The following is a 22,983-nucleotide window of genomic DNA, read 5'->3' as shown; positions in this document are numbered from 1 at the left end:
AACCACAATTTTTTTTAATTATTGGCTTTATTTTAACAAAAAATCTGATGGTACATTAAAAATATGTTTTTTATTGCAAGTTTGTCCTTAAATAAAATAGTAAACATACTAGACAACTTGTCTTTTATTAGTAAGTAAGCAAACAAAGGCTCCTAATTTAGCTGCTGACGTATGCAGTAACATATTGTGTCATTTATCATTCTATTATTTTGTCAGAATTATGAAGGACAAGTGGTAGAAAATGAATTATTAATCTACTTGTTCATTTAAATGATAAATGGGTTATACTTGTACAGTGCTTTTTCTACCTTCAAGGTACTCAAAGCGCTTTGACACTATTTCCCCATTCACACACACATTCACACACTGATGGCAAGAGCTGCCATGCAAGGCGCTAACCAGGACCCATCAGGAGCAAGGGTGAAGTGTCTTGCTCAAGGACACAACGGACATGACTCGGTTGGTAGAAGCTGGGAATTGAACCAGGAACCCTCAGGTTGCTGGCACGGCCACTCTCCCAACTGCGCCACTCAGTATTTACTGTAAATATCTGCTTACTTTCTCTTTTAACATGTTTTATCTACACTTCTGTTAAAATGTAATAATCACTTATTCTTCTGTTGTTTGATGCCACAAATTTGGATATCAATCCGATACCAAGTCGTTACAGGATCATACATTGGTCATATTCAAAGTCCTCATGTGTCCAGGGACATATTTGCTGTGTTTATAAACATAATATAAATAAAAAAAAAAAAGAAAGATGTTGTGATGCCCAAAAATATCGACGTAATCATAGTAGTATCGACTAGATACGCTACTGTACTTGGTATTTCGGTACTTGGCAGAGGCGGTATGGTACCGAATATGATTCATTAGTATCGCGGTACTATGCTAATACCGGTATACCGTACAACCCTACACTCTAGTATCAAACATATACTGATACTATACCAGCAATACTGGTATTGACTCCACCAATTCATTGATCGATCTGTCCACCCCTTACATGTACGCCTGGCTGCTACAGAGCACAACAGTTGTTATGTTATCCTCTCTTTAGACTCCTATTGATTAATATCAATTAATTGTTAATTTCCTGTTAATAGCTGATTACTTTCTGCTGTAACACAGTTTCATCATCACTTCAATAGTTTACTAAGCATTTATCTCTGGCTAGTTTAGCATATAGCATGTGTGCTCCGTGTGTAACATGTTTGACCACATACTCCAGTCTTCCAGTGATAATGATAATTGAATAGCTAAGACATGTAGTTTATTTGCTACAATAAAGATGATGATTATTAACTCAGGTGAGCGGCTCCACACTGTGTAGGGACATGCAGAGTTAGTTGCTAGCAGCCTCTATCAGCTGATGAGACACACATGAATGAAGTATCAGCCAGAGGGGAGAGGCTTTTGTAATCTGCATTGAAAGTCTGTGGAAAGACATAACAGTGCTTTGGAGGAGGTGCACTCACTTAGATATTCAGTAAGATACTGCACATGGTAGGGCTGGGCGATATATCGAATATACTCGATACATCGCAGGTTTGTCTCTGTGCGATATAGAAATTATTGTGATACTCGAGTATACGTTCTCACGCAGTTGCTTTTATCTGCGGGCATTACACTGCAGGCTTTTCTCACTCTTTCTTGTCTCTCCTTCTCACAGAGAGTTAAAACAAGCGCACCTTCCTACATACGTCACATACTGTCGCGCGTGCAACGTCATACGCTCTCGCGGAGCAGACCGGTAGAGGCATGGGTAACGTTAGCTGTGGTGCAAGCGGAGAAAAGGTGCGAGTGGTAATACAAGAGAAAGAAAGTGCGAATCTGGAAACAAATGAAGGAATAATTAATTCCCAAGAAAAACAGCACAGGGTCCATCGTCTGGCGGTGGTTTGGCTTCAAGCGGGAAGATGTTGAACAGACAACCGCAATATGTAAAGTATGCGGCAAAAGCGTTGCTACAAAAAGTAGCAGCACTACTAATTTGTAGCATCATTTGAAAAGTCACCCACTAGAGAATGAAGAGTGCTTGAAACTCCGCATGTCAACATCTCCGTTCGGTGCCACACCCACAAAATGCCGAAGCAACCATTTCCAGATCAACACCGTATGAAAAAAATAGTCAACAACAGAAGATAACGTCCGCAGGAACCTACCACATAGTAAAGGACATACACTATTTGATTTCCTATTATGCAGCTCATTTTTATTTGACACTTATTGAAATATCTTGTGTGACATCATGCACAAAAGTGCACTTTATTTGTTTTAAAATATTGTAGTGGCGTTTTGTTCAAAAAGTGCACTTTAATTTAGTGCTGTTTTGATATGTCATCTTAGTGACATCATACACCAAAGTGCACTCATAGCTTGTTTTAAAATGTCTCTGACAATCTTGCACTTTCTGTTTTGGAAATGACATGAATGTTTGTGCCACTGCTTAATAACTGTTTAATAAATACAGTTTTGGTAAATTGACTTAGTTGTGATTTCCCTCTCTGCATGAACGTTTAAAATGAGCATATATTAATGCAGTATGAACAAGAATAATTTAATGTAGACACATAGAATCATCATACTTCTGTGATTATATGCATCAAGTGTTCATTCAAGACTAAGGCGAAATATCCAGATATATATCGTGTATTGTGACATAGCCTAAAAATATCGAGATATTAATAAAAGGCCATATCGCCCAGCCCTAGCACATGGTAATGACATCAGTTTAATTGTTTATGGACATCTGCAACTGATTGTTCAGGTTCAGGTTCAGGTAGCATTATTTCTTGTAGACATGAAAATACAACATCAGGCCCACATTTAGCACACCCATAGATGAGGCTAGATTGGATGCTCACACCCAAAATAAATGGTAATATATTCAGTAGATCCCCACTATTGCGGGTTTACCTTTAATGACTCCCCGGGAAAGGCGAAAATAACAAAGGGAGCACTTATTAAAAAAACCTTGACAAAAATATTTTTGATATGCTAAACCCTATACTATGCCTCTTCAGTTATTAAACACAGACTAGTCTTAAAAATACAGACATAAAGCACACAGTATTGTATTTGAAAAAACACTTACACAACATAACGTCTCGTCAACATATGTTCCTGCTGGGAAATGTTGAATGAAGTGACTTGTGAGACCGCATCTTCTGCTGGATTCAGAGCTCCACCACACATTTTCCCCACCCGCAGATGGCGCCATTAAACTACTTTCTACCATTACATTTTTTTTATATTACACTTTAGGTAGAGAAAGTGAATAAGTGGGGGATCTTCTGTACCCTACTGGGTTAGATAGATAGATAGTACTTTATTGATTCCTTCAGGAGAGTTCCCTCAGGAAAATTAAAATTCCTGCAGCAGTGTACATAATTGAGATCAAATTTAAAAAGTAAATAATAAATAATTAAAGTTAAAGATAAAGTAGCCATGATTGTATTTCAAATAGAAATTAAATGTGCATATGAAAGCAACATAAGAATTATAAACACATATGGTAGAAACTAAATAACAAAGAAATAACAATACATGTGAAAAATGTGCAAGATGGCACATGATGGCCATGGGTTGTAATGTATCTGCACTTTTTACAAGTATACACAAATAGTGTCGATATATAAGATGTCTAGTCTTACACATATCAAGAGAACACCACTCAACTATTTGAAAGTTTGGCAATAAAATATGACAGCGCTGCAGTGAGGGCTTTTTGCCATTTTTGACGAGGGAGCATGAACAGCTGCTTCTGGAAGGCATCAGGTATTGTATGTGTGATGTTGGTAGAGGATGGTGTACTGTAACTTTGGAATCGAACTTGGAGTAATCCGTAATCAGATAACTTTTTTTTATTGGCTTCAGTGCTTGTGTGTGGATTGGTAAAACACAGTTTGGTCAGAATTTGGTACGACATGTTAAAAGTTAAAGTACCAATGATTGTCACACACACACTAGGTGTGGCAAAATTATTCTCTGCATTTGACCCATCACCCTTGATCACCCCCTGGGAGGTGATGGGAGCAGTGAGCAGCAGCGGTGGCCACGCCCGGGAATAATTGTGGTGATTTAACCCCCAATTCCAACCTTTGATGCTGAGTGTCAAGCAGGGAGGTAATGGGTCTCATTTTTATAGTCTTTGGTATGACTCGGCCGGAGTTTGAACTCAGGACCTACCGATCTCAGGGCAAACCCAGAGTTTCTCCCATGCCATGATGGTTTGACCCTCACTAAAATGTCTGTCAAAAAGAACTGTGAAAAGAAATGCAACAATGCAATATTCAGTGTTGACAGCTAGATTTTTGTGGACATGTTCCATGAATATTGATGTTAAAGATTTCTTTTTTTGTGAATCCAGATGGATCTCTATTACAATCCCCAAAGAGGGCACTTTAAGTTGATGATTACTTCTATGTGTAGAAATCTTTATTTATAATTGAATCACTTGCTTATTTTTCAACATGTTTTTAGTTATTTTTATATCAATCAATCAATCAATGTTTATTTATATAGCCCTAAATCACAATATCTTTTTTTCCAAATAGTTCAAGAAAGACCACTACAAATGAGCAATATTTTGCACTGTTATACAATTTAATATATCAGAAACTGATGACATAGTGCTGTATTTTACTTCTTTATCTCTTTTTTTCAACCAAAAATGCTTTGCTCTGATCAGGGGGTACTTGAATTAAAGAAATGTTCACAGGGGGGTACATCATTGAAAAAAGGTTGAGAACCACTGCACTAGGACACTGAGCAGGGGGGTATATTTTATTGTTTTGCATCCCCTATCATCCTAGTACCGCCTCTCCCCCCAGAGAGGAGTTGTACAGTCTGATGGCGTGTGGGACAAAGGAGTTTTTGAGTCTATTAGTCCTGCACTTGGGATGAAGCAGTCTAGCACTGAACAGGCTCCTCTGGCTACTAATAACTGTATGCAGAGAGTGACTGGCATCGCCCATGATGCTCAGTAGTTTTTCTACAGTCCTCTTCTCTGCCACCGTCACCAGTGAGTCCAGTTTTATTCCGATCGTAGAGCCGGCCCGCCTGATCAGTTTCTCCAGTCTGGAGCTGTCCTCCTTAGATGTACTGCCCCCCCTGTACACTATGATGTAGAACAGGCAGTTAGACAGTAGTCTTGATATTAAGATGCACTATTACATGAAATGTATAGTAAAACCCTCTCTCTCTCACCTGTCCAGGACTACCAGTCTGTCCAGAGCTCACCAGAGACACTATTCCTCGATCCAGGGACGTAGGCCACTTCTTGTCTGTCATTGGGACTGTTATTCGCAGCAGTGTTGCCAAGGTAACCACTTAATGTGCAGCAGCATTTACTATACAACAGTGTTTCTTAACCATAGAGGGCTTCCAAAAAATGTGTTCCCCAGCTGTGGTCCGTAATGGCCGCAGCGATACTCAGTTGTATTACACTTTTCCACCACTTGCGGCAGTAATGATAATCTTAAATAAACAGAAGAAGTCATAGAGGAGTTTCTGATGAAAAATGATGACTAAGGTGTTACATGGCCTTTCCTTTTAACAACACTCAGTAAACGTTTGGGAACTGAAGAGACCAATTTTTGAAGCTTTTCAGGTGGAATTATTTCCCATTCTTGCTTGATGTACAGCTTACGTTGTTCAAAAGTCCGGGGTCTCTGTTGTCGTATTTTACGCTTCATAATGCGCCACACATTTTCAATGGGAGACAGGTCTGGAATACAGGCAGGCCAGTCTAGTACCCGCACTCTTTTACTACAAAGCCACGCTGTTGTAAGACGTGCAGAATGTGGCTTGGCATTGTCTTGCTGAAATAAGCAGGGGCGTCCATGAAAAAGACATTGCTTGGATGGCAACATATGTTGCTCCAAAACCTGTATGTACCTTTCAGCATTAATGGTGCCTTCACAGATGTGTAAGTTACCCATGCCTTAGGCACTAATTCACCCCCATACCATCACAAATGCTGGCTTTTGAACTTTGCGCCTATAACATTCCTGATGGTTCTTTCCCTCTTTGGTCCGGAGGACACAACGTCCACAGTTTCCAAAAACTATTTGAAATGTGGACTCGTCAGACCACAGAACACTTTTCCGCTTTGCATCAGTCCATCTTAGATGAGCTCAGGCCCAGCGAGTCCCTGCGTTTCTGGGTGTTGTTGATAAATGGCTTTTGCTTTGCATAGTAGAGTTTTAACTTGCACTTACAGATGTAGCGACAAACTGTAGTTACTGACAGTGGTTTTCTGAAGTGTTCTTGAGCCCATGTGGTGATATCCTTTACACACTGATGTTGGTTTTTGATGCAGTACCGCCTGAGGGATCGAAGGTCACGAGCATTCAATGTTGGTTTTCGGCCTTGCCGCTTACGTGCAGTAATTTCTCCAGATTCTCGGAACCTTTTGATGATATTACAGACCGTAATTCCCTAAATGCCTTGCAATAGCTGGTTTAGAAATGTTGTTCTTTAACTGTTCGACAATTTGCTCATGCATTTGTTCACAAAGTGGTGACCCTCGCCCCATCCTTGTTTGTGAATGACTGAGCATTTCATAGAAGCTGCTTTTATACCCAATCATGGCACCCACCTGTTCTCAAATAGCCTGTCCACCTGTGTGATTTTCCAAATTAGTGTTTGATGAGCATTCTTCAACATTTTCAGTCTTTTTTGCCATTTGTGCCAGCTTTTTTGAATAATGTTCCAGGCATCAAATTCCAAATGAGCTAATATTTGCAAAAAATAACAAAGTTTACCAGTTCGAACGTTAAGTATCTTGTCTTTGCAGTCTATTCAATTGAAAATAGGTTGAAAAGGATTTGCAAATCATTGTATTCTGTTTTCATTTACGATTTACACAACGTGCCAACTTCACTGGTTTTGGGTTTTGTAGAATGTACTGACACTTGCATAACAAGTAGCTTTACATGTTACTTAAAACAATGGACTCATTTCATCTTATGTAGCTGTACATAGTAGGGCTGCGAATGTTTGGGTGTCCCACGATTCGATTCAATATCAATTCTTGGGGTCACGATTCGATTCAAAATCAATTGTTTTCGATTCAACGCGATTCTCGATTCAAAAACGATATTTTCCCCATTCAAAACGATTCTCTATTCATTCAATACATAGGATTTCAGCAGGATCTACCCCAGTCTGCTGACATGCAAGCAGAGTAGTAGATTTTTGTAAAAAGCTTTTATAATTGTAAAGGACAATGTTTTATCAACTGATTGCAATAATGTAAATTTGTTTTAACTATTAAAGAAACCAAAAATATGACTTATTTTACCTTTGTGAAAATATTGGACACAGTGTGTTGTCAAGCTTATGAGATGCGATGCAAGTATAAGCCACTGTGACACTATTGTTCTTTTTTTTTTTTTTTTATAAATGTCTAATGATAATGTCAATGAGGGATTTTTAATCACTGCTATGTTGAAATTGTAACTAATATTGATGCTGTTGTTGATAATATTCATTTTTGTTTCACTACTTTTGGTTTGTTCTGTGTCGTGTTTGTATCTCCTCTCAATTGCTCTGTTTATTGCAGTTCTGAGTGTTGCAAGGGTCGGGTTTGGTTTTGGAATTAGATTGCATTGTTATGGTATTGCTGTGTATTGTTTTGTTGGATTGATTAATTAAAAAAAAGAAAAAAGAAAAAAAATCGATTTATTAAAAATGAGAATCGATTCTGAATCGCACAACGTGAGAATCGCGATTTGATTTCGAATCGATTTTTTCCCACACCCCTAGTACATAGTGACCTTGTTTGTGTGCATGCTTGGTTTTGTTTTGTGAATGTAGGTTGATGTTGCAGAAAAACAACTCTTTTAATCCATCATCCATGCAAGATCAATCTGCTTTACAATCACACCGCCCGTGTTAATACAACCTCTAAAAAGTCAAACACCATGTAATTAAGGTGTTTGACATCCATTTTAAAAAGCTGCTTGCGATCCAATTTATACAATAATTAATTGTTTCCAAGCATATAAATGTGGCGACTACTGTGTGATGCCATTCATCTGTGTTCGGTTTTAATGTCTGATTGGTTGTCGTATCAAGTTTCAACAAGCATTTCTTTCTCCCACATCCCTAGGTCCTAGAGTACGAGCGTGATTACATGTGCACCAAGTGCCGCCATGTGTTCGCGCTACAGGCAGACTTTAACCAGTTCTATACATTTTCCCCGCCACTGGCCTGCCCTAATCCGGATGGCTGTAACTCCTTCAAATTCACTTGTTTGTCTGGAGGGTCGGAGCCAGCTGCCTGCAGAGATTACCAGGAGATCAAAATACAAGAGCAAGTAGGGTCCATGATGCTGTGGCACACTCAATTTATGTTGTAAATGCTCAACAAGTCATTTCATAACCATCCAAATCACAGGTACAGAGGTTGTCGGTGGGCAGTATTCCTCGTTCTCTGGTTGTGGTTCTGGAGGATGACCTGGTGGACATGTGTAAATCTGGTAGGCATGACCAATTTGACATTTGAAATACTCATTAACAACTCGAATTAGTACCAAAGGACATAAACGGTTGTATAATTAGTAGGGTTGTTAGAATTAACGCTATGTCTGTGACCGTGCCGGCGCGTAAAATTCATGAGTTTAAGGTTGAACAGCATAATGACTAGGGCTGCACCATGTATCAAATTTGAATCACAATCACGATTTCGGCTGCCACGATTAAATGAGGATGATTGTCGGCGATATTAACATTTAAAGCGGTCATATTATGATTTTTCTTTCTACATTTAAAACACTTCCTTGTGATGTAATGGTGGTGCTTTGGTCAACATTTTGCATAGATTTTGTTTTACAAACTAGCTTCAAGCCGCTTTCTGAATGTCTCTTCAGAATGCTCCATTATGTGGGCAGTCTTATTTACATGCTGAAACTCTCATCCAGGCAAAGCCCTCTTTGACTGGGTCTTCTCCTCCTAAGCCCTGTTGTAGCTTTTAGCTTTTAGCACTCACATATTGAGTCTACTGGCATATATAAGTTTGAATTATATGATACTTTGTATTAGAAATGACAAAAATGGAAGATTTTAGAGTGCATGTGCATGTACAAGCCAGTTTGCCCCTCAACAAGAGGATAGAGAAGAATAAGGGACTTATTGACTACAACTTTGGACTACAACTGAATAGAAATGACAGACTCGTGCAAAGCTCTTGGGTAAACGTCTACCATACATGGAAAGTCAGCTGACGTAACTAAGGCAAAATACGTCACAATTGTCTCAAATTCCAAACGGCACATTTTAAAAGAGGCAAAAGTGTTTCATTAATATCTTTGCTACTCCCCCATGGTTTGGATTAGAATTTTCGTGAGTTATGTGAATGCCAAATATACAAAAACGTGTCAACAGCTAAGAAAAGTTGGTTTTGCATAATATGACCCGTTTTAAATCTCCCCTGCATATCAAATCAAGCACTTTTTACAGCCCGTGAAAAAGCAACAGATGTCAGCCCACGCCAGAGCCCATTGTGTATTAACAGGCTTATTGATGTTATCAATCAATCAATCAAAGTTTATTTATATAGCCCTAAATCACGAGTGTCTGAAAGGCCACAACGACATCACACCACATCACATTATAACATCTTTATTTACACTTTATTTTGATGTTCTGTCATTTTTGTTGACATTTTTTAATAAAGTTAGTTAAAATTGTAACTGCCTAAATGTAAATAATATTTTTACTAAATTTAGCTTTGATACATTTCTTCATACATTTGTGAAGGATGTATTTTATATTTTCATTCTAAATTGTAAGAAGAGTATCCAATGCACATGTTGGATATTTGTACAGTAAAAAATAATAATAAAATGTTTCAAATTTTAGATTTCTGGCCATATGTGGTAATTAGAGATGTTCGATAATGGCTTTTTGCCGATATCCGACATTCCGATATTGTCCAAATCTTTAATTACCGATACCGATATCAACCGATACCGATATCAACCGATATATACAGTCGTGGAATTAACACATTATTATGCCTAATTTGGACAACCAGGTATGGTGAAGATAAGGTACTTTAAAAAAAAAAATAAAATAAGATAAATGAATTAAAACATTTTCTTGAATAAAAAAAAAAAAAGGAAAACAATATAAAAACAGTTACATTGAAACTAGTAATTAATGAAAATTAGTAAAATTAACTGTTAAAGGTTAGTACTATTAGTGGACCAGCAGGACGCACAATCATGTGTGCTTACGGACTGTATCCCTTGCAGACTGTATTGATATATATTGATATATAATGTAGGAACCAGAATATTAATAACAGAAAGAAAACAACCCTTTTGTGTGAATGAGTGTGAATAAGTGTAAATGGGGGAGGAAGGTTTTTTGGGTTGGTGCACTAATTGTAAGTGTATCTTGTGTTTTTTATGTTGATTTAATTAAAAAAAACAAAAAACAAAAAAAAACCGATACCGATAAGAAAAAAAACGATACCGATAATTTCCGATATTACATTTTAACGCATTTATCGGCCCATAATATCCAGGCCGATATTATGGGACATCTCTAGTGGTAATACACTGTCAAAATAAAGAAAATAATAACTAGCAGTCAGAAATGTGAGGTTATATTGAAATAAACACCAAAGCAAGAAGTTCTTTAGGTGAACTTTAAAGTAAACACAAAGCGAAAAAAAATGTACCCTGAATTGTTGAGCTACTAAGTTCTATTGGAATATACAAAGTTCTATGGAAATGTCAACGGGTTAGTTTGACAACTGCTTATGTCAACATCAGTCAGCCAATCCGTGGGGCATCAACATAAACAGGTTCCGCTGTGTGTAACTACAGTATTGTCATCAATGGATTCGGCAGCTTCAGCGAAAGCGTTGCCGTATTTTAGCGTCAGCTGATAAGTGTGTTTTACTTCCAAGGAGATGATGTCACTGTTTACGGAGTAGTGTGCCAGCGCTGGAAACCCTTTTTTGATGGCACTCGCTGTGACGTGGAGCTGGTCCTCAAAGCCAACAACATAGAAGTGAACAACCAGCAGGGTGCTGCTGCTTTGCTCATAGAGGATGCGCAAAGGGAATTTGAAGAATTCTGGGAGTTCTACAAATGTGATCCCATTGCTGGTAACTAAGACTTGTACTTTATTTTTTTTAAATCCTGCATCCAGTTTGAAATTAAAAAGCATTTATGTTCTTTCTTCACACACTACAGGCAGGAACCAGATTCTGTTAAGCCTGTGCCCTCAAGTGTTTGGCATGTACGTGATTAAACTGGCGGTTGCCATGGTGTTAGCTGGTGGGGTGCAGAGAATAGATTCTTCTGGAACCAAGGTCAGAGGTATTTATCTGGCTTGTTCAAGGTGCTGGATTAAATGCAAGCAATGTTTGTATGTTTTATAGTTGTTATACTCTACATGCAAGCAGTTATCAGTTATTATACTGTGCATGCAAACAGTGTTTGGATGTCGTTTATTAATTATGCTGTACATGCAAGCACTTATACGGTACATGTAAGCAGTGTTATCATTTCCTATACTGTACATACAACCAGTGTTTCTATGTTTATCAGTTATTATACTGTACATGAAAGTAGTGTTTATCAGTTATCATGTACATGCAAACAGCTATTCTAGTGCACATGTAAGCAGTGTTTAACACAGTGGTCACCAACATTTTCGAGCCCAAGATCCCCAAAGCAAGAACTACCGCTGCGTCAACTATGTTTTTTTATAAATATATATATATATATATATGTATATATATATATATATATATATATATTTATAAAAAAACATAACACTGGCGTGTTACAGCTATTCTAGTGCACATGTAAGCAGTGTTTATATATATATATTTATAAAAAAACATAGTTGACGCAGCGGTAGTTCTTGCTTTGGGGATCTTGGGCTCGAAAATGTTGGTGACCACTGTGTTAAACACTGCTTACATGTGCACTAGAATAGCTGTTTGCATGTACATGATAACTGATAAACACTACTTTCATGTACAGTATAATAACTGATAAACATAGAAACACTGGTTGTCTCCTGACGAAATCTCCTGACGATTGAGGGTACCCCCCCTCATGAAACAGGCCTGTAGAGATGAAATAGTCTTGTGATTTTTTTTCCCACACATACATATATATATATATATATATATATATATATATATATATATATATATATATATATATATATATATATATATATACATACATACACACACATGTGCATATGTATATATATAGTTTTAGTACCATAGTATATTTGTTCTGGTCACATATGGGACGCAAGTCACATGGTATTACCGAAATTAGTCAAATCCGCTGTTCACCTAGTGGGTTTTTCATGTTGGACAAAAGAGGGGTTAAATGGGGAAGTCCTTCTTTAGCTGCCGCCTTGTTTGAGCTTATTACTGCTTTTGCACATGTCTATGTTTACTTTTGTAGTCACAATAAATCAACACAAAATCCATGCATGGGTGCAATGTTCACGGAGTCTTGTATGCTTCCCGTCGCAGGTGCGCGATGATAGTCATGGACTTATGGTTGAGGGAAGAGTTGTTTGATGTTGGATGCTAGAAAATGTCTGATTTCTTGCAACAGTCAAATATTCAGTCAATGTTGCAGCGCAATGATTTACGTTGCGTTTGCAAGACGAGCGCGTGGATGAGAGGCAGAGGCGTTCGGGTGTGTTTGGGGGTTAAAATGTATGCCTGTTTCTGGGTCTGTTGGTTATTCTCCAGGTGCGGGTGTCGCTGATGTCATATTAATACTTTTTTTCTTATATTTTCGACGGGTTGGCGAGCCTTGGTTTATCAGTTATTGTACTGTACATGTAAGCAGGTATACTGTACATGCAAACAGTTATTATACTGTACATGCAAGCGCTGTTTATCAGTTATTATATGGTACATGTAAGCAGTATTTGCATGTTGTTTGTCAGTTATTATACTGTACATGAAAGTAGTCTTTATACTGTAGTGCAGGGCCATTCAACTACATAATGAAGAGGGCCGCAGTTTCAAGAGCCCAAGGGCTCAAGGGCCGGACATCGAAATGTGGATGTTTCCCTCAGAAAGTGCCTCCGCAGGTTATATTTCTTTGAGACTGTGTTTACTTGATTGCAAAGTAAACACATCGACTTCAACACTGCACTGTTAATAAATTCATTATTCTGCCCTCGCTACTCGTTTCCAGCGTCTGCAGCTAGACAGGTAGGTAACAGCATTAAGAAACAGAAGTTTTGTTGAGGATTGATGATCTTTTTAAAAAAACAAACATTTCCTTAGTTTTAGTTCTTTACATTTCTTTCATTTAAGTTTGTAAGACTGAAAATATAAACATAAAATAAACATTACAAAAATATAACGTCCATTGTGTATTTTACATAAATAATGTCCATTGTGTACTTTACATAAATAGTATAAAAGGTTTAGTGTTAATACAGTCACACAATAAACTGCAGATGTTTACACATATAGAAATTGAAAAACATTCACATCAAACATTGCACACAATGAATGTGACCCATCACAATTAAACCTAAGGTGTAGCATCATCGCCCTCTCCTAGTCAAATTTAGCGCTACATGTATTAAACGAGCTTTGATTGCCAGAGTTACTCTCAGACAAAAAACAACACGGCCACGAATACAAAAGACATCAAGAAGTTAGCTATTTAAATACAAAACAAACTAAATATCTGTATGCACAATGCCTACTTACAAGGATTTGATCAAGTTTCGTAATGTAATGTGGATTTCTACCGTTGTTGCTGCTCGTCTGGAACAGTGTCCGCCGCTTAAAGGGTCCGACAGGAAACAATGACTAAGGCACTTGCTCAGGGCAAAACATTCGTACTTTGTTGTCCAGTTGTTGTATTTTAGCAATTTATTTTGTTTTTTCTCAGGGTTGAATGAAGTCTTCTTCTACTCACCCCACTACTCCTTCATTTTTACACATATTCCTCGCAGTTGCCCCCTGTGGGGTGGCGGGAATACTGCATACATAATCAACCCTAGTTTAAATGGTTTCATCGAGCCTATTAGGGTGATGTTCGGCGGATCAAATGAAAAGCTTTGGCGGGCCAGAAATGGCTGTAGTGCAAGCATTGTTTGTATGCTTTTTATCAGCTGTACTGTACATGCCATTAGTTATTATACTTATAAGCACTGTTTATCAGTTATTATTCTGTACATGCAAGCAGTTATTATACTGTACAGACAGAAGCTGCTTTCTGACTGTGGAATGTTTTTCTGTTCAGGTGAATGCCACATGTTGCTTGTTGGAGACCCCGGCACAGGAAAGTCTCAGTTCTTAAAGTATGCAGCCAAGATCATGCCTCGCTCTGTTCTCACTGCTGGAATTGGGTCAACAAGTGCAGGTCAGTGCTGTCCATTATCCTTTCCGTGATCTTCCTCCATACAGTGTTTTCTCTCCTGTAGGTGTACATATTCTGCCTGCAACGTAACCGACTGTAATGTGATTGCTCCTCCACACTTTCATAGCCAACACTTTCAGAATAGAAAGCAACAGAAAGACCCTTAAGTAAAATAATAAATAACGGTCATATGGTTTGTACATGAAAGAATGTGTTTACATTTACACTATTCAACTTGTCCGAAAAGGAACAAGTCAAAATATTCAGAAATATAAGTACACGCAATATAGGTCAAATACGGTTATGGTTATGGGGTTAGTTTATTTCAAACATGCATACAATTACAATATGATTCATCATGGTTACAATTTGTTATAACAACATGTCCGAAAAGGAGTACCGTAGGTCACTCTATATAAATTGTACACGTGGATCAGAGAGGGTCAAACTCATTTTCATTGTGTGTCACACTGCAGTTACAGTTTCCCACAACGAGCGACTTGTAGCTGCGAAATCATATAAATGTTTATCATCATATTATTTTGACATTATTTTCATATTGTATACCAACAAACTGATCGAAACATTTCTTTGCAATCAAATCTAGGTGAAGCACTTATTGTGGAATTTATTTCAGAGTTTCAATGACAAAAACTGCTTGAAATAGCTTTTTGCAATCAGATTACAGTGAATTAAGAACTGTAAATTGAAAGACATTGAGCAAAAAAGATGAAATGCCACATAAAAATGGTCTGACGGATTGATTGATTGATTGATTGAGAAGTTTATTGACACCTTAAAGAATTTAATCCATGTAATTCTTTAAAAAGGCAAATGGATGGCACAAAAAGCCAAAAGGCTTGTTTCCATTGTGGTCCATTAAAGGCCTACTGAAATGCGATTTTCTTATTCAAACGGGGATAGCAGGTCCATTCTATGTGTCATATTTGATCATTTCGCGATATTACCATATTTTTGCTGAAAGGATTCAGTAGAGAACATCGACGATAAAGTTTGCAACTTTTGGTTGCTGATAAAAAAGCCTTGCCTGTACCGGAAGTAGCAGACGAGTAGCGTGACGTCACAGGTTGTGGAGCTCCTCACATCTGCACATTGTTTACAATCATGGCCACCAGCAGCGAGAGCGATTCGGACCGAGAAAGTGACGATTTCCCCATTAATTTGAGCGAGGATGAAAGATTCGTGGATGAGGAAAGTGAGAGTGAAGGACTAGAGGGCAGTGGGAGCGATTCAGATAGGGAAGATTCTGTGAGAGGCGGGTGGGACCTGATATTCAGCTGGGAATGACTAAAACATTAAATAAACACAAGACATATATATACTCTATTAGCCACAACACAACCAGGCTTATATTTAATATGCCACAAATTAATCCTGCATAACAAACACCTCCCCCCTCCCGTCCATATAACCCGCCAATACAACTCAAACACCTGCACAACACACTCAATCCCACAGCCCAAAGTACCGTTCACCTCGCCAAAGTTCATACAGCACATATATTTCCCCAAAGTTACGTACGTGACATGCACATAGCGGCACGCACGTACGGGCAAGCGATCAAATGATTGGAAGCGTACTCACGGTACCGTGTCTGCGTATCCAACTCAAAGTCCTCCTGGTAAGAGTCTCTGGTGTCCCAGTTCTCCACAGGCCAATGGTAAAGATTGACTGTCATCTTTCGGCAATGTAAACAACGAAACACCGGCCGTGTTTGTTCTTGCTGAAGTCGGCCGCAATACACCGCTTCCCTCCTTCAGCTTTCTTCTTTGCTGTCTCCATTGTTCATTGAACAAATTGCAAAAGATTCACCAACACAGATGTCCAGAATACTGTGGAATTTTGCGATGAAACAGACGACTTAATAGCTGGCCACCATGCTGTCCCAAAATGTCCTCTACAATCCGCGACGTCACGCGCTGACGTCAACATACCGAGACGTTTTCAGCAGGATATTTCGCGCAAAATTTAAAATTGCACTTTAGTAAACTAACCCGGCCGTATTGGCATGTTTTGCAATGTTAAGATTTCATCATTGATGTATAAACTATCAGACTGCGTGGTCGATAGTAGTGGGTTTCAGTAGGCCTTTAAATATTCATCACATTTGATACATTCAATAATAAAAGATATATAATCTGTAACATGTATATTTAAAAAATATGTTAAAACATTTATAAATTATGTACATATGCACAGTATACATGTCAGGTGATTTGAAAAACAATATATTGTAGCGGTTGATTTAAGGACATAATTCACCACACCTGTTTACTTGACTTTGTCCTCATTATTCACTGCCATTGTTCTATTGTGCACATAACAATGTTATTCTTGTTTACATTCATATATGCAGTTAAGAGTGAGTAATTCAGTGCGGCCCCTTTAAGTGGCCGTCAGGAAATTCTCCCGAAGGTGGGGGTTTGTTGTTCCCGCCATGTTGGAGGTTTTGTGACGTAAGCGTCATTCATTCTGGTTGTTGGAGGAATATACGACACACACGTTCAAGTTGTCTTGCTTTCACGCTACAAGCGCAACTATAGACAAAAAATGGGGAGCGGGGGGTATATATACACTATGTACATGACACTATGTACATGGCTATGCACATGTTGACTCCAAGAGTGTGCAAAACAGAATGAGAAAATATATATACGCTATAACTACATATAAACCTGCTTGACACTTCGAAGAGTTGCTGGGGATCAATTTTGGTTCAGATCAGGTAGAGGTTGAGCTGAGCCATGATTTTATGGCAGTTTTAAAATTTAGTAGGGAAGTTCGAATTTTAAGGTCTGTTAGTAGTGTATTCCACTGTGTGGTGGCAAAATAGTAGAATGCATGTTTTCCCATGAGAGTCTTGAATTTGGGGGGGACGAGGTCTGAGGAACTCCCTCTCGTGTAGTACCTGTGAAGTAGTTCGACAAATAGAGCGGATGTGATCCAGGGCCTTGAGTTTGACACCCGTGATGTAGAGACACACATTACATCCTATCATGTAAAGCAATTACATGATTAAATGTACAGCAATTTAATTTGTACAGTAAAAAAAAACAATGTGTTGATGAAAGGTGTCCTTACATTACTTTTGTAAAAAAAAAAAGATAATAAACAACATCCCATCACACACAGATATTGTGTTCTCCAAGCTTAACATTGTCAGGTAAGTGTAGGATGTTTGGACACACTGGTATTTGTGAGTCCAACAACAATTTGAGACAGTAATTCATGCCTTCATCACATCTCGGCTGGATTACTGTAACTCTCATTATTTTGGAATTAGCCAGTCCTCCCTCTCACATCTCCAACTGGTATAAAATGCAGCTGGCCGACTTTTAACTGGCACAAATAAAAGAGAGCACATTGCTCCTGTTATAGTCTCACTTCATTGTGCCTTTTAGAGTCCATTTACAAAAAAACAAACATTCGTTTTTAGAACTTTGCATGGTCTCCTCTCTAAGCTGCTCTACTTCTACGCCCCCGCCCGGTCCTTCAAATCAGCTGATCAGCTGCTTTTGAAGGTACTGAAATCGAAGCACAAGCTCAGAGGGCACAGGGCATTTTCTGTTGCGGGTCCTAAACTCTGGAACAATTTCCCTCTTCATGTGAGACAGGCCCCTTCTTTGACCACTCTTCAAACCAATCTTTAAACCCACTTTTACTAACTGACCTCTAACCCAGTATGAGACTCTGGACTCTTTTTTTAATTTTTTTTATTTTGAACTGCCTTTTATTTGACTCATTGTTTTTAAGAAAATGTTTCCATTTAATATAATTTTTTAAATATATTTTCCCTCTGTTTTAATACATTTTATTTTAGTCTGTCTCATGCTGTTGCTATTCTGCTTTTTTATAGTTTTAATTGTTTGTAGTGTACAGCCTTTTGTTTTTCAACTGTGGTTGTTTTAAAGGGCTTTCTTTATAAATAAAGATGGTATGGTACAGGTATAACCAAGCAGTAACGACTTTGTCTTTTGCTGAAGGACTGACAGTTGCAGCAGTAAAAGATGGAGGTGAATGGCATCTGGAGGCAGGAGCCCTGGTCCTCTCAGATGGTGGATTGTGCTGCATCGATGAATTCAACAGCATCAAAGAACATGACCGCATCAGTATCCACGAGGCTATGGAGCAACAGTCCATTAGTGTGGCCAAGGCCGGGTAGGAAAGTCTTTTCAAGTTAAAGCGCATGAAGGTTCATTTGACAGACATACAATACATGTACCGGTAGTTAGAGCTGGGCGATATGGACGAAAAAGTATATCTCGATATATTTTTACTTAAACTCAATGTTCGATATATATCTCGATATATTTTCCGGTAAAAGTATACATATGAAGATATTCATTTTTGAGCGAGATTCACTGTTATCAAATCAATTGTACTGTAAACCAGGGGTGCTCATTACGTCGATCGCGATCTACCGGTCGATCTCGGAGGGTGTGTAAGTCGATCACCAGCCAGCCATTAAAAAAATAGTCCTAAAAATGAGCGATCATAAATCTTCACTATGACGTCACTTTCGTCACTTGATTGACATTCACGGCACCCGAGGGTCTTCTGAGATGACGCTGGCTGCTGCCAGCTCATTAAAATTACCGACTGGAAGGCGAGAAACACTTTATTTCAACAGACTCTGGCGCCGTATCTGTCGTCAAAACTCCAAAGACCGACTGCACAGTTGCACAATAAAAGCGCTACTTCATCCTGCCTGCGCTACCAAAATAAGAGTCTCAGAAAGCTGGCGTGCACAAGCTAGCAAGCTACGGAGTTTGCCGACAATGTATTTCTTGTAAAGTGTATACAAAGGAGTACGGAAGCTGGATAAATAAAATGCCAAAAACCAACCACTTTCATGTGGTATTGGACAGAAAGGAGGACTTTTTTTCTCCTCCATTCGAAAATGCGGACCTTATCAGCACTACTGTCTGATTCCAATCAATGCAAGTCATCACAATCAGGTAATACACTAACTTATATTCTTGTCTTCATGAAAGAAATGAATCTATATGTGTTAAACATGCTTGTATTATCTCTAAACACTTTTAACTTATTAACAATATTAACTATATGTGTTAAACATGCTTGTATTATCTCTAAACACTTTTAACTTATTAACAATATTAACTATATGTGTTAAACATGCTTGTATTATCTTTAAACACCTTTAACTTATTACCAATATTAACTATACGTGTTAAACATGCTTGTATTATCTTTAAACACCTTTAACTTGTTAACAATATTAACTATGTGTTAAACATTCTTGTATTATCATTAAACACCTTTAATTTATTAACAATATTAACTATATGTGTTAAACATGCTTGCATTATCACTAAACCTCTTTAACTTGTTAACAATATTAACTATATGTGTTAAACATGTTTGCATTATCTTTAAACACCTTTAACTTAACAATATTAACTATATGTGTTAAACATGCTTGTATTATCATTAAACACATTTAACTTGTTAACAAAAACATATGTTTCATAAATAAGTAAATATAAATGATATATATGAATGAGGTAGATCCCCACGACTTGATCAATTGAAAAGTAGCTCGCCTGCAGAAAAAGTGTGAGCACCCCTGCTGTAAACAGTCAGTGTCACTTTTATTAAGCCAGTTAGTCAAGATGGGTATTAACAGCACATAAAATAAACTGCTTAAGTAGCACAGAATTACATAACATAAATAAAATAGAAAAATATTCTTTCTACGTAAAATAAATAACATAGCTGTGCAAATAATACAAAATGTATCAAACTCAGATAAAAATACATTCGCAGGCAGGCACTTTTTAATTCCCATTCGATGATGTAATGGACTGTCACACACGTACGCTTCTGGTCAGCGCCAAGTAAGTGACTTGACTTAATTGTGCGGCTATGATCTTCCTCATTTCGGCATACATTTTTGGCAGCATTTCTCGTGCGAAATATGCTCAGCTTGACAACTGGAGAACAGTATTGATTTGGGCTTACATGGAAAACAACTCAAAAGAATGTGTTATCCAGACACATACATTTGTCCAAATGTGGCCAAGTAGACACATTGTGGGTTTCCTGGACGTCGTCTACATCGCTAAAAGAAAAATCTAAAGAAGAGAATCATTCTCTGTCATCTTCCACTTGTTTTTTTATTATATAAATCGCCCGCTTGATTATTCCCTCTTCTCTTCTCCGACTGTCTCGTCGTCATTTGGGATGTCTGTTGTGATTTCCTTTCCTGGTTCCATGACCCGCCCTATCTTGCCTCTGATTAGCCTGTCCCTAATGTTTTGCCCTACTCTTAACCAATCGTGACTCATCATAGTAAACAACCAACCAATCATGGATGTTCTTATACATGCAAGCATGTCTTGGAAGGAGGAAGGGGAGGGGTTTAGTAGCCCATGAGAGGGAATGAGAAGCGGGGGAGAACAAGGAACACAACAAATAAGCGGCGTTTGATAATTTTAATGTGAAATAAATTATGTCGATATTACAATATTTTCTTAATTCATATCTTGTTTAAAAATATATCGATATATCTTACAAACTCGATATATCGCCCAGCCTTACCGGTAGTGTGAATAAAGAAAAAAGAAAGCAAAATATATAAAGCAACAAACAGAGCTGCGGAGAAAAATCCACCCATCCATCAATTTTCCACCGCTTGTTCTCTCGGGGTCGCGGGGCTGGCTGGAGCCTATCCCAGCTGCATTCAGGCGGAAGGCAGGGTACACCCACCTCATTCCACCGCCAACAGAGATAGACAGACAACATTCACACTCACATTCACACACTACGGCCAATTTAGTGTTGCCAATCAACCTATCCCCAGGTGCATGTCTTTGGAGGTGGGAGGAAGCCGGAGTACCCGGAGGGAACCCACGCTAGAAACTAAATAGGATAAATAAACATAGGGCCAGATCTACTAAAGTTTTGCGTGTTTTAATACAACAGATACAAAAATACAATACAATAGTAGAGACACAATCGTCTATGCAGCAGTTACATTTTTGAGCTGATGGATGACTCAAAGGAAAACTGCACTTTTTTGGAATGTTGCCCATCAGCCACAATCTATGTGTGAGACAAGAACATACAGTACAGGCCAAAAGTTTGAACACACATTCTCCTCATTCAATGTGTTTCTTGATTTTCATGACTATTTACATTGTAGATTGTCACTGAAGGCATCAAAACGAACAATGCAGGAATGGAAAGTCACCCATTTCAGCTACAAACCCCGTTTCCATATGATTTGGGAAATTGTGTTAGATGTAAATATACACGGAATACAATGGTTTGCAAATCATTTTCAACCCATATTCAGTTGAATATGCTACAAAGACAGATTTGATGTTCAAACTGATAAACATTTTTTTTTTTTGCAAATAATCATTAACTTTAGAATTTGATGCCAGCAACATGTGACAAAGAAGTTGGGAAAGGTGGCAATAAATACTGATAAAGTTGAGGAATGCTCATCAAACACTTATTTGGAACATCCCACGGGTGAACAGGCAAATTGGGAACAGGTGGGTGCCATGATTGGGTATAAAAGTAGATTCCATGAAATGCTTAGTCATTCACAAACAAGGATGGGGCGAGGGTCACCACTTTGTCAACAAATGCGTGAGCAAATTGTTGAACAGTTTAAGAAAAACCTTTCTCAACCAGCTATTGCAAGGAATTTAGGGATTTCACCATCTACGGTCCGTAATATCATCAAAGGGTTCAGAGAATCTGGAGAAATCACTGCACGTAAGCAGCTAAGCCCGTGACCTTCGATCCCTCAGGCTGTACTGCATCAACAAGCGACATCAGTGTGTAAAGGATATCACCACATGGGCTCAGGAACACTTCAGAAACCCACTGTCAGTAACTACAGTTAGTCGCTACATCTGTAAGTGCAAGTTAAAACTCTCCTATGTAAGTTGAAAACCGTTTATCAACAACACCCAGAAACGCCGTCGGCTTCACTGGGCCTGAGCTCATCCAAGATGGACTGATATAAAGTGGAAAAGTGTTCTGTGGTCTGACGAGTCCACATTTCAAATTGTTTTTGGAAACTGTAGACGTCGTGTCCTCAGGACCAAAGAGGAAAAGAACCATCCGGATTGTTATAGGCGCAAAGTTGAAAAGCCAGCATCTGTGATGGTATGGGGGTGTATTACTGATGGCTGCTGGTTAGCGCCTTGCATGGCAGCTCCCGCCATCAGTGTGTGAATGTGTGTGTGAATGGGTGAATGTGGAAATACTGTCAAAGCGCTTTGAGTACCTTGAAGGTAGAAAAGCGCTATACAAGTATAACCCATTTATTTATTTATTTATTTATTTATTTATTAGTACCCAAGGCATGCAAATCATTGTATTCCATTTATATTTACATCTAACACAATTTTCCAACTCATATGGAAATGGGGTTTGTACAGTTCGTTGCTACATCTGTAAGTGCAAGTTAAATTTATCAACAACATCCAGAAACGCCGCCGGCTTCTCTGGGCCCGAGATCATCTAAGATGGACTCATGCAAAGTGGAAAAGTGTTCTGTGGTCTGACGAGTCCACATTTCAAATTGTTTT

At 38.3% G+C, this 22,983-nt stretch overlaps 1 protein-coding gene across 1 annotated transcript in view; it reads left to right on the top strand.

Annotated features, from left to right (window-relative positions):
* The window catches only part of mcm9 (minichromosome maintenance 9 homologous recombination repair factor), a 46,804-nt gene that overhangs the window by 11,879 nt on the left and 11,942 nt on the right, over positions 1 to 22,983 (top strand). The window contains exons 4-10 of the mRNA XM_061929895.2: positions 5,223 to 5,329; positions 8,123 to 8,329; positions 8,410 to 8,491; positions 10,930 to 11,130; positions 11,219 to 11,344; positions 14,273 to 14,392; positions 18,394 to 18,568. Of these exons, the coding sequence (XP_061785879.2) occupies positions 5,223 to 5,329; positions 8,123 to 8,329; positions 8,410 to 8,491; positions 10,930 to 11,130; positions 11,219 to 11,344; positions 14,273 to 14,392; positions 18,394 to 18,568 (1,018 nt within the window). The remainder of the gene's footprint in view (positions 1 to 5,222; positions 5,330 to 8,122; positions 8,330 to 8,409; positions 8,492 to 10,929; positions 11,131 to 11,218; positions 11,345 to 14,272; positions 14,393 to 18,393; positions 18,569 to 22,983) is intronic.

This window comes from Nerophis lumbriciformis, linkage group LG34 (genome assembly GCF_033978685.3).
Source record: "Nerophis lumbriciformis linkage group LG34, RoL_Nlum_v2.1, whole genome shotgun sequence".
Classification (NCBI taxonomy): Eukaryota; Metazoa; Chordata; class Actinopteri; order Syngnathiformes; family Syngnathidae; genus Nerophis; species Nerophis lumbriciformis.
Note: the sequence above shows the minus strand (reverse complement) of the source record. Positions and strands in the feature narration are given on the sequence as shown.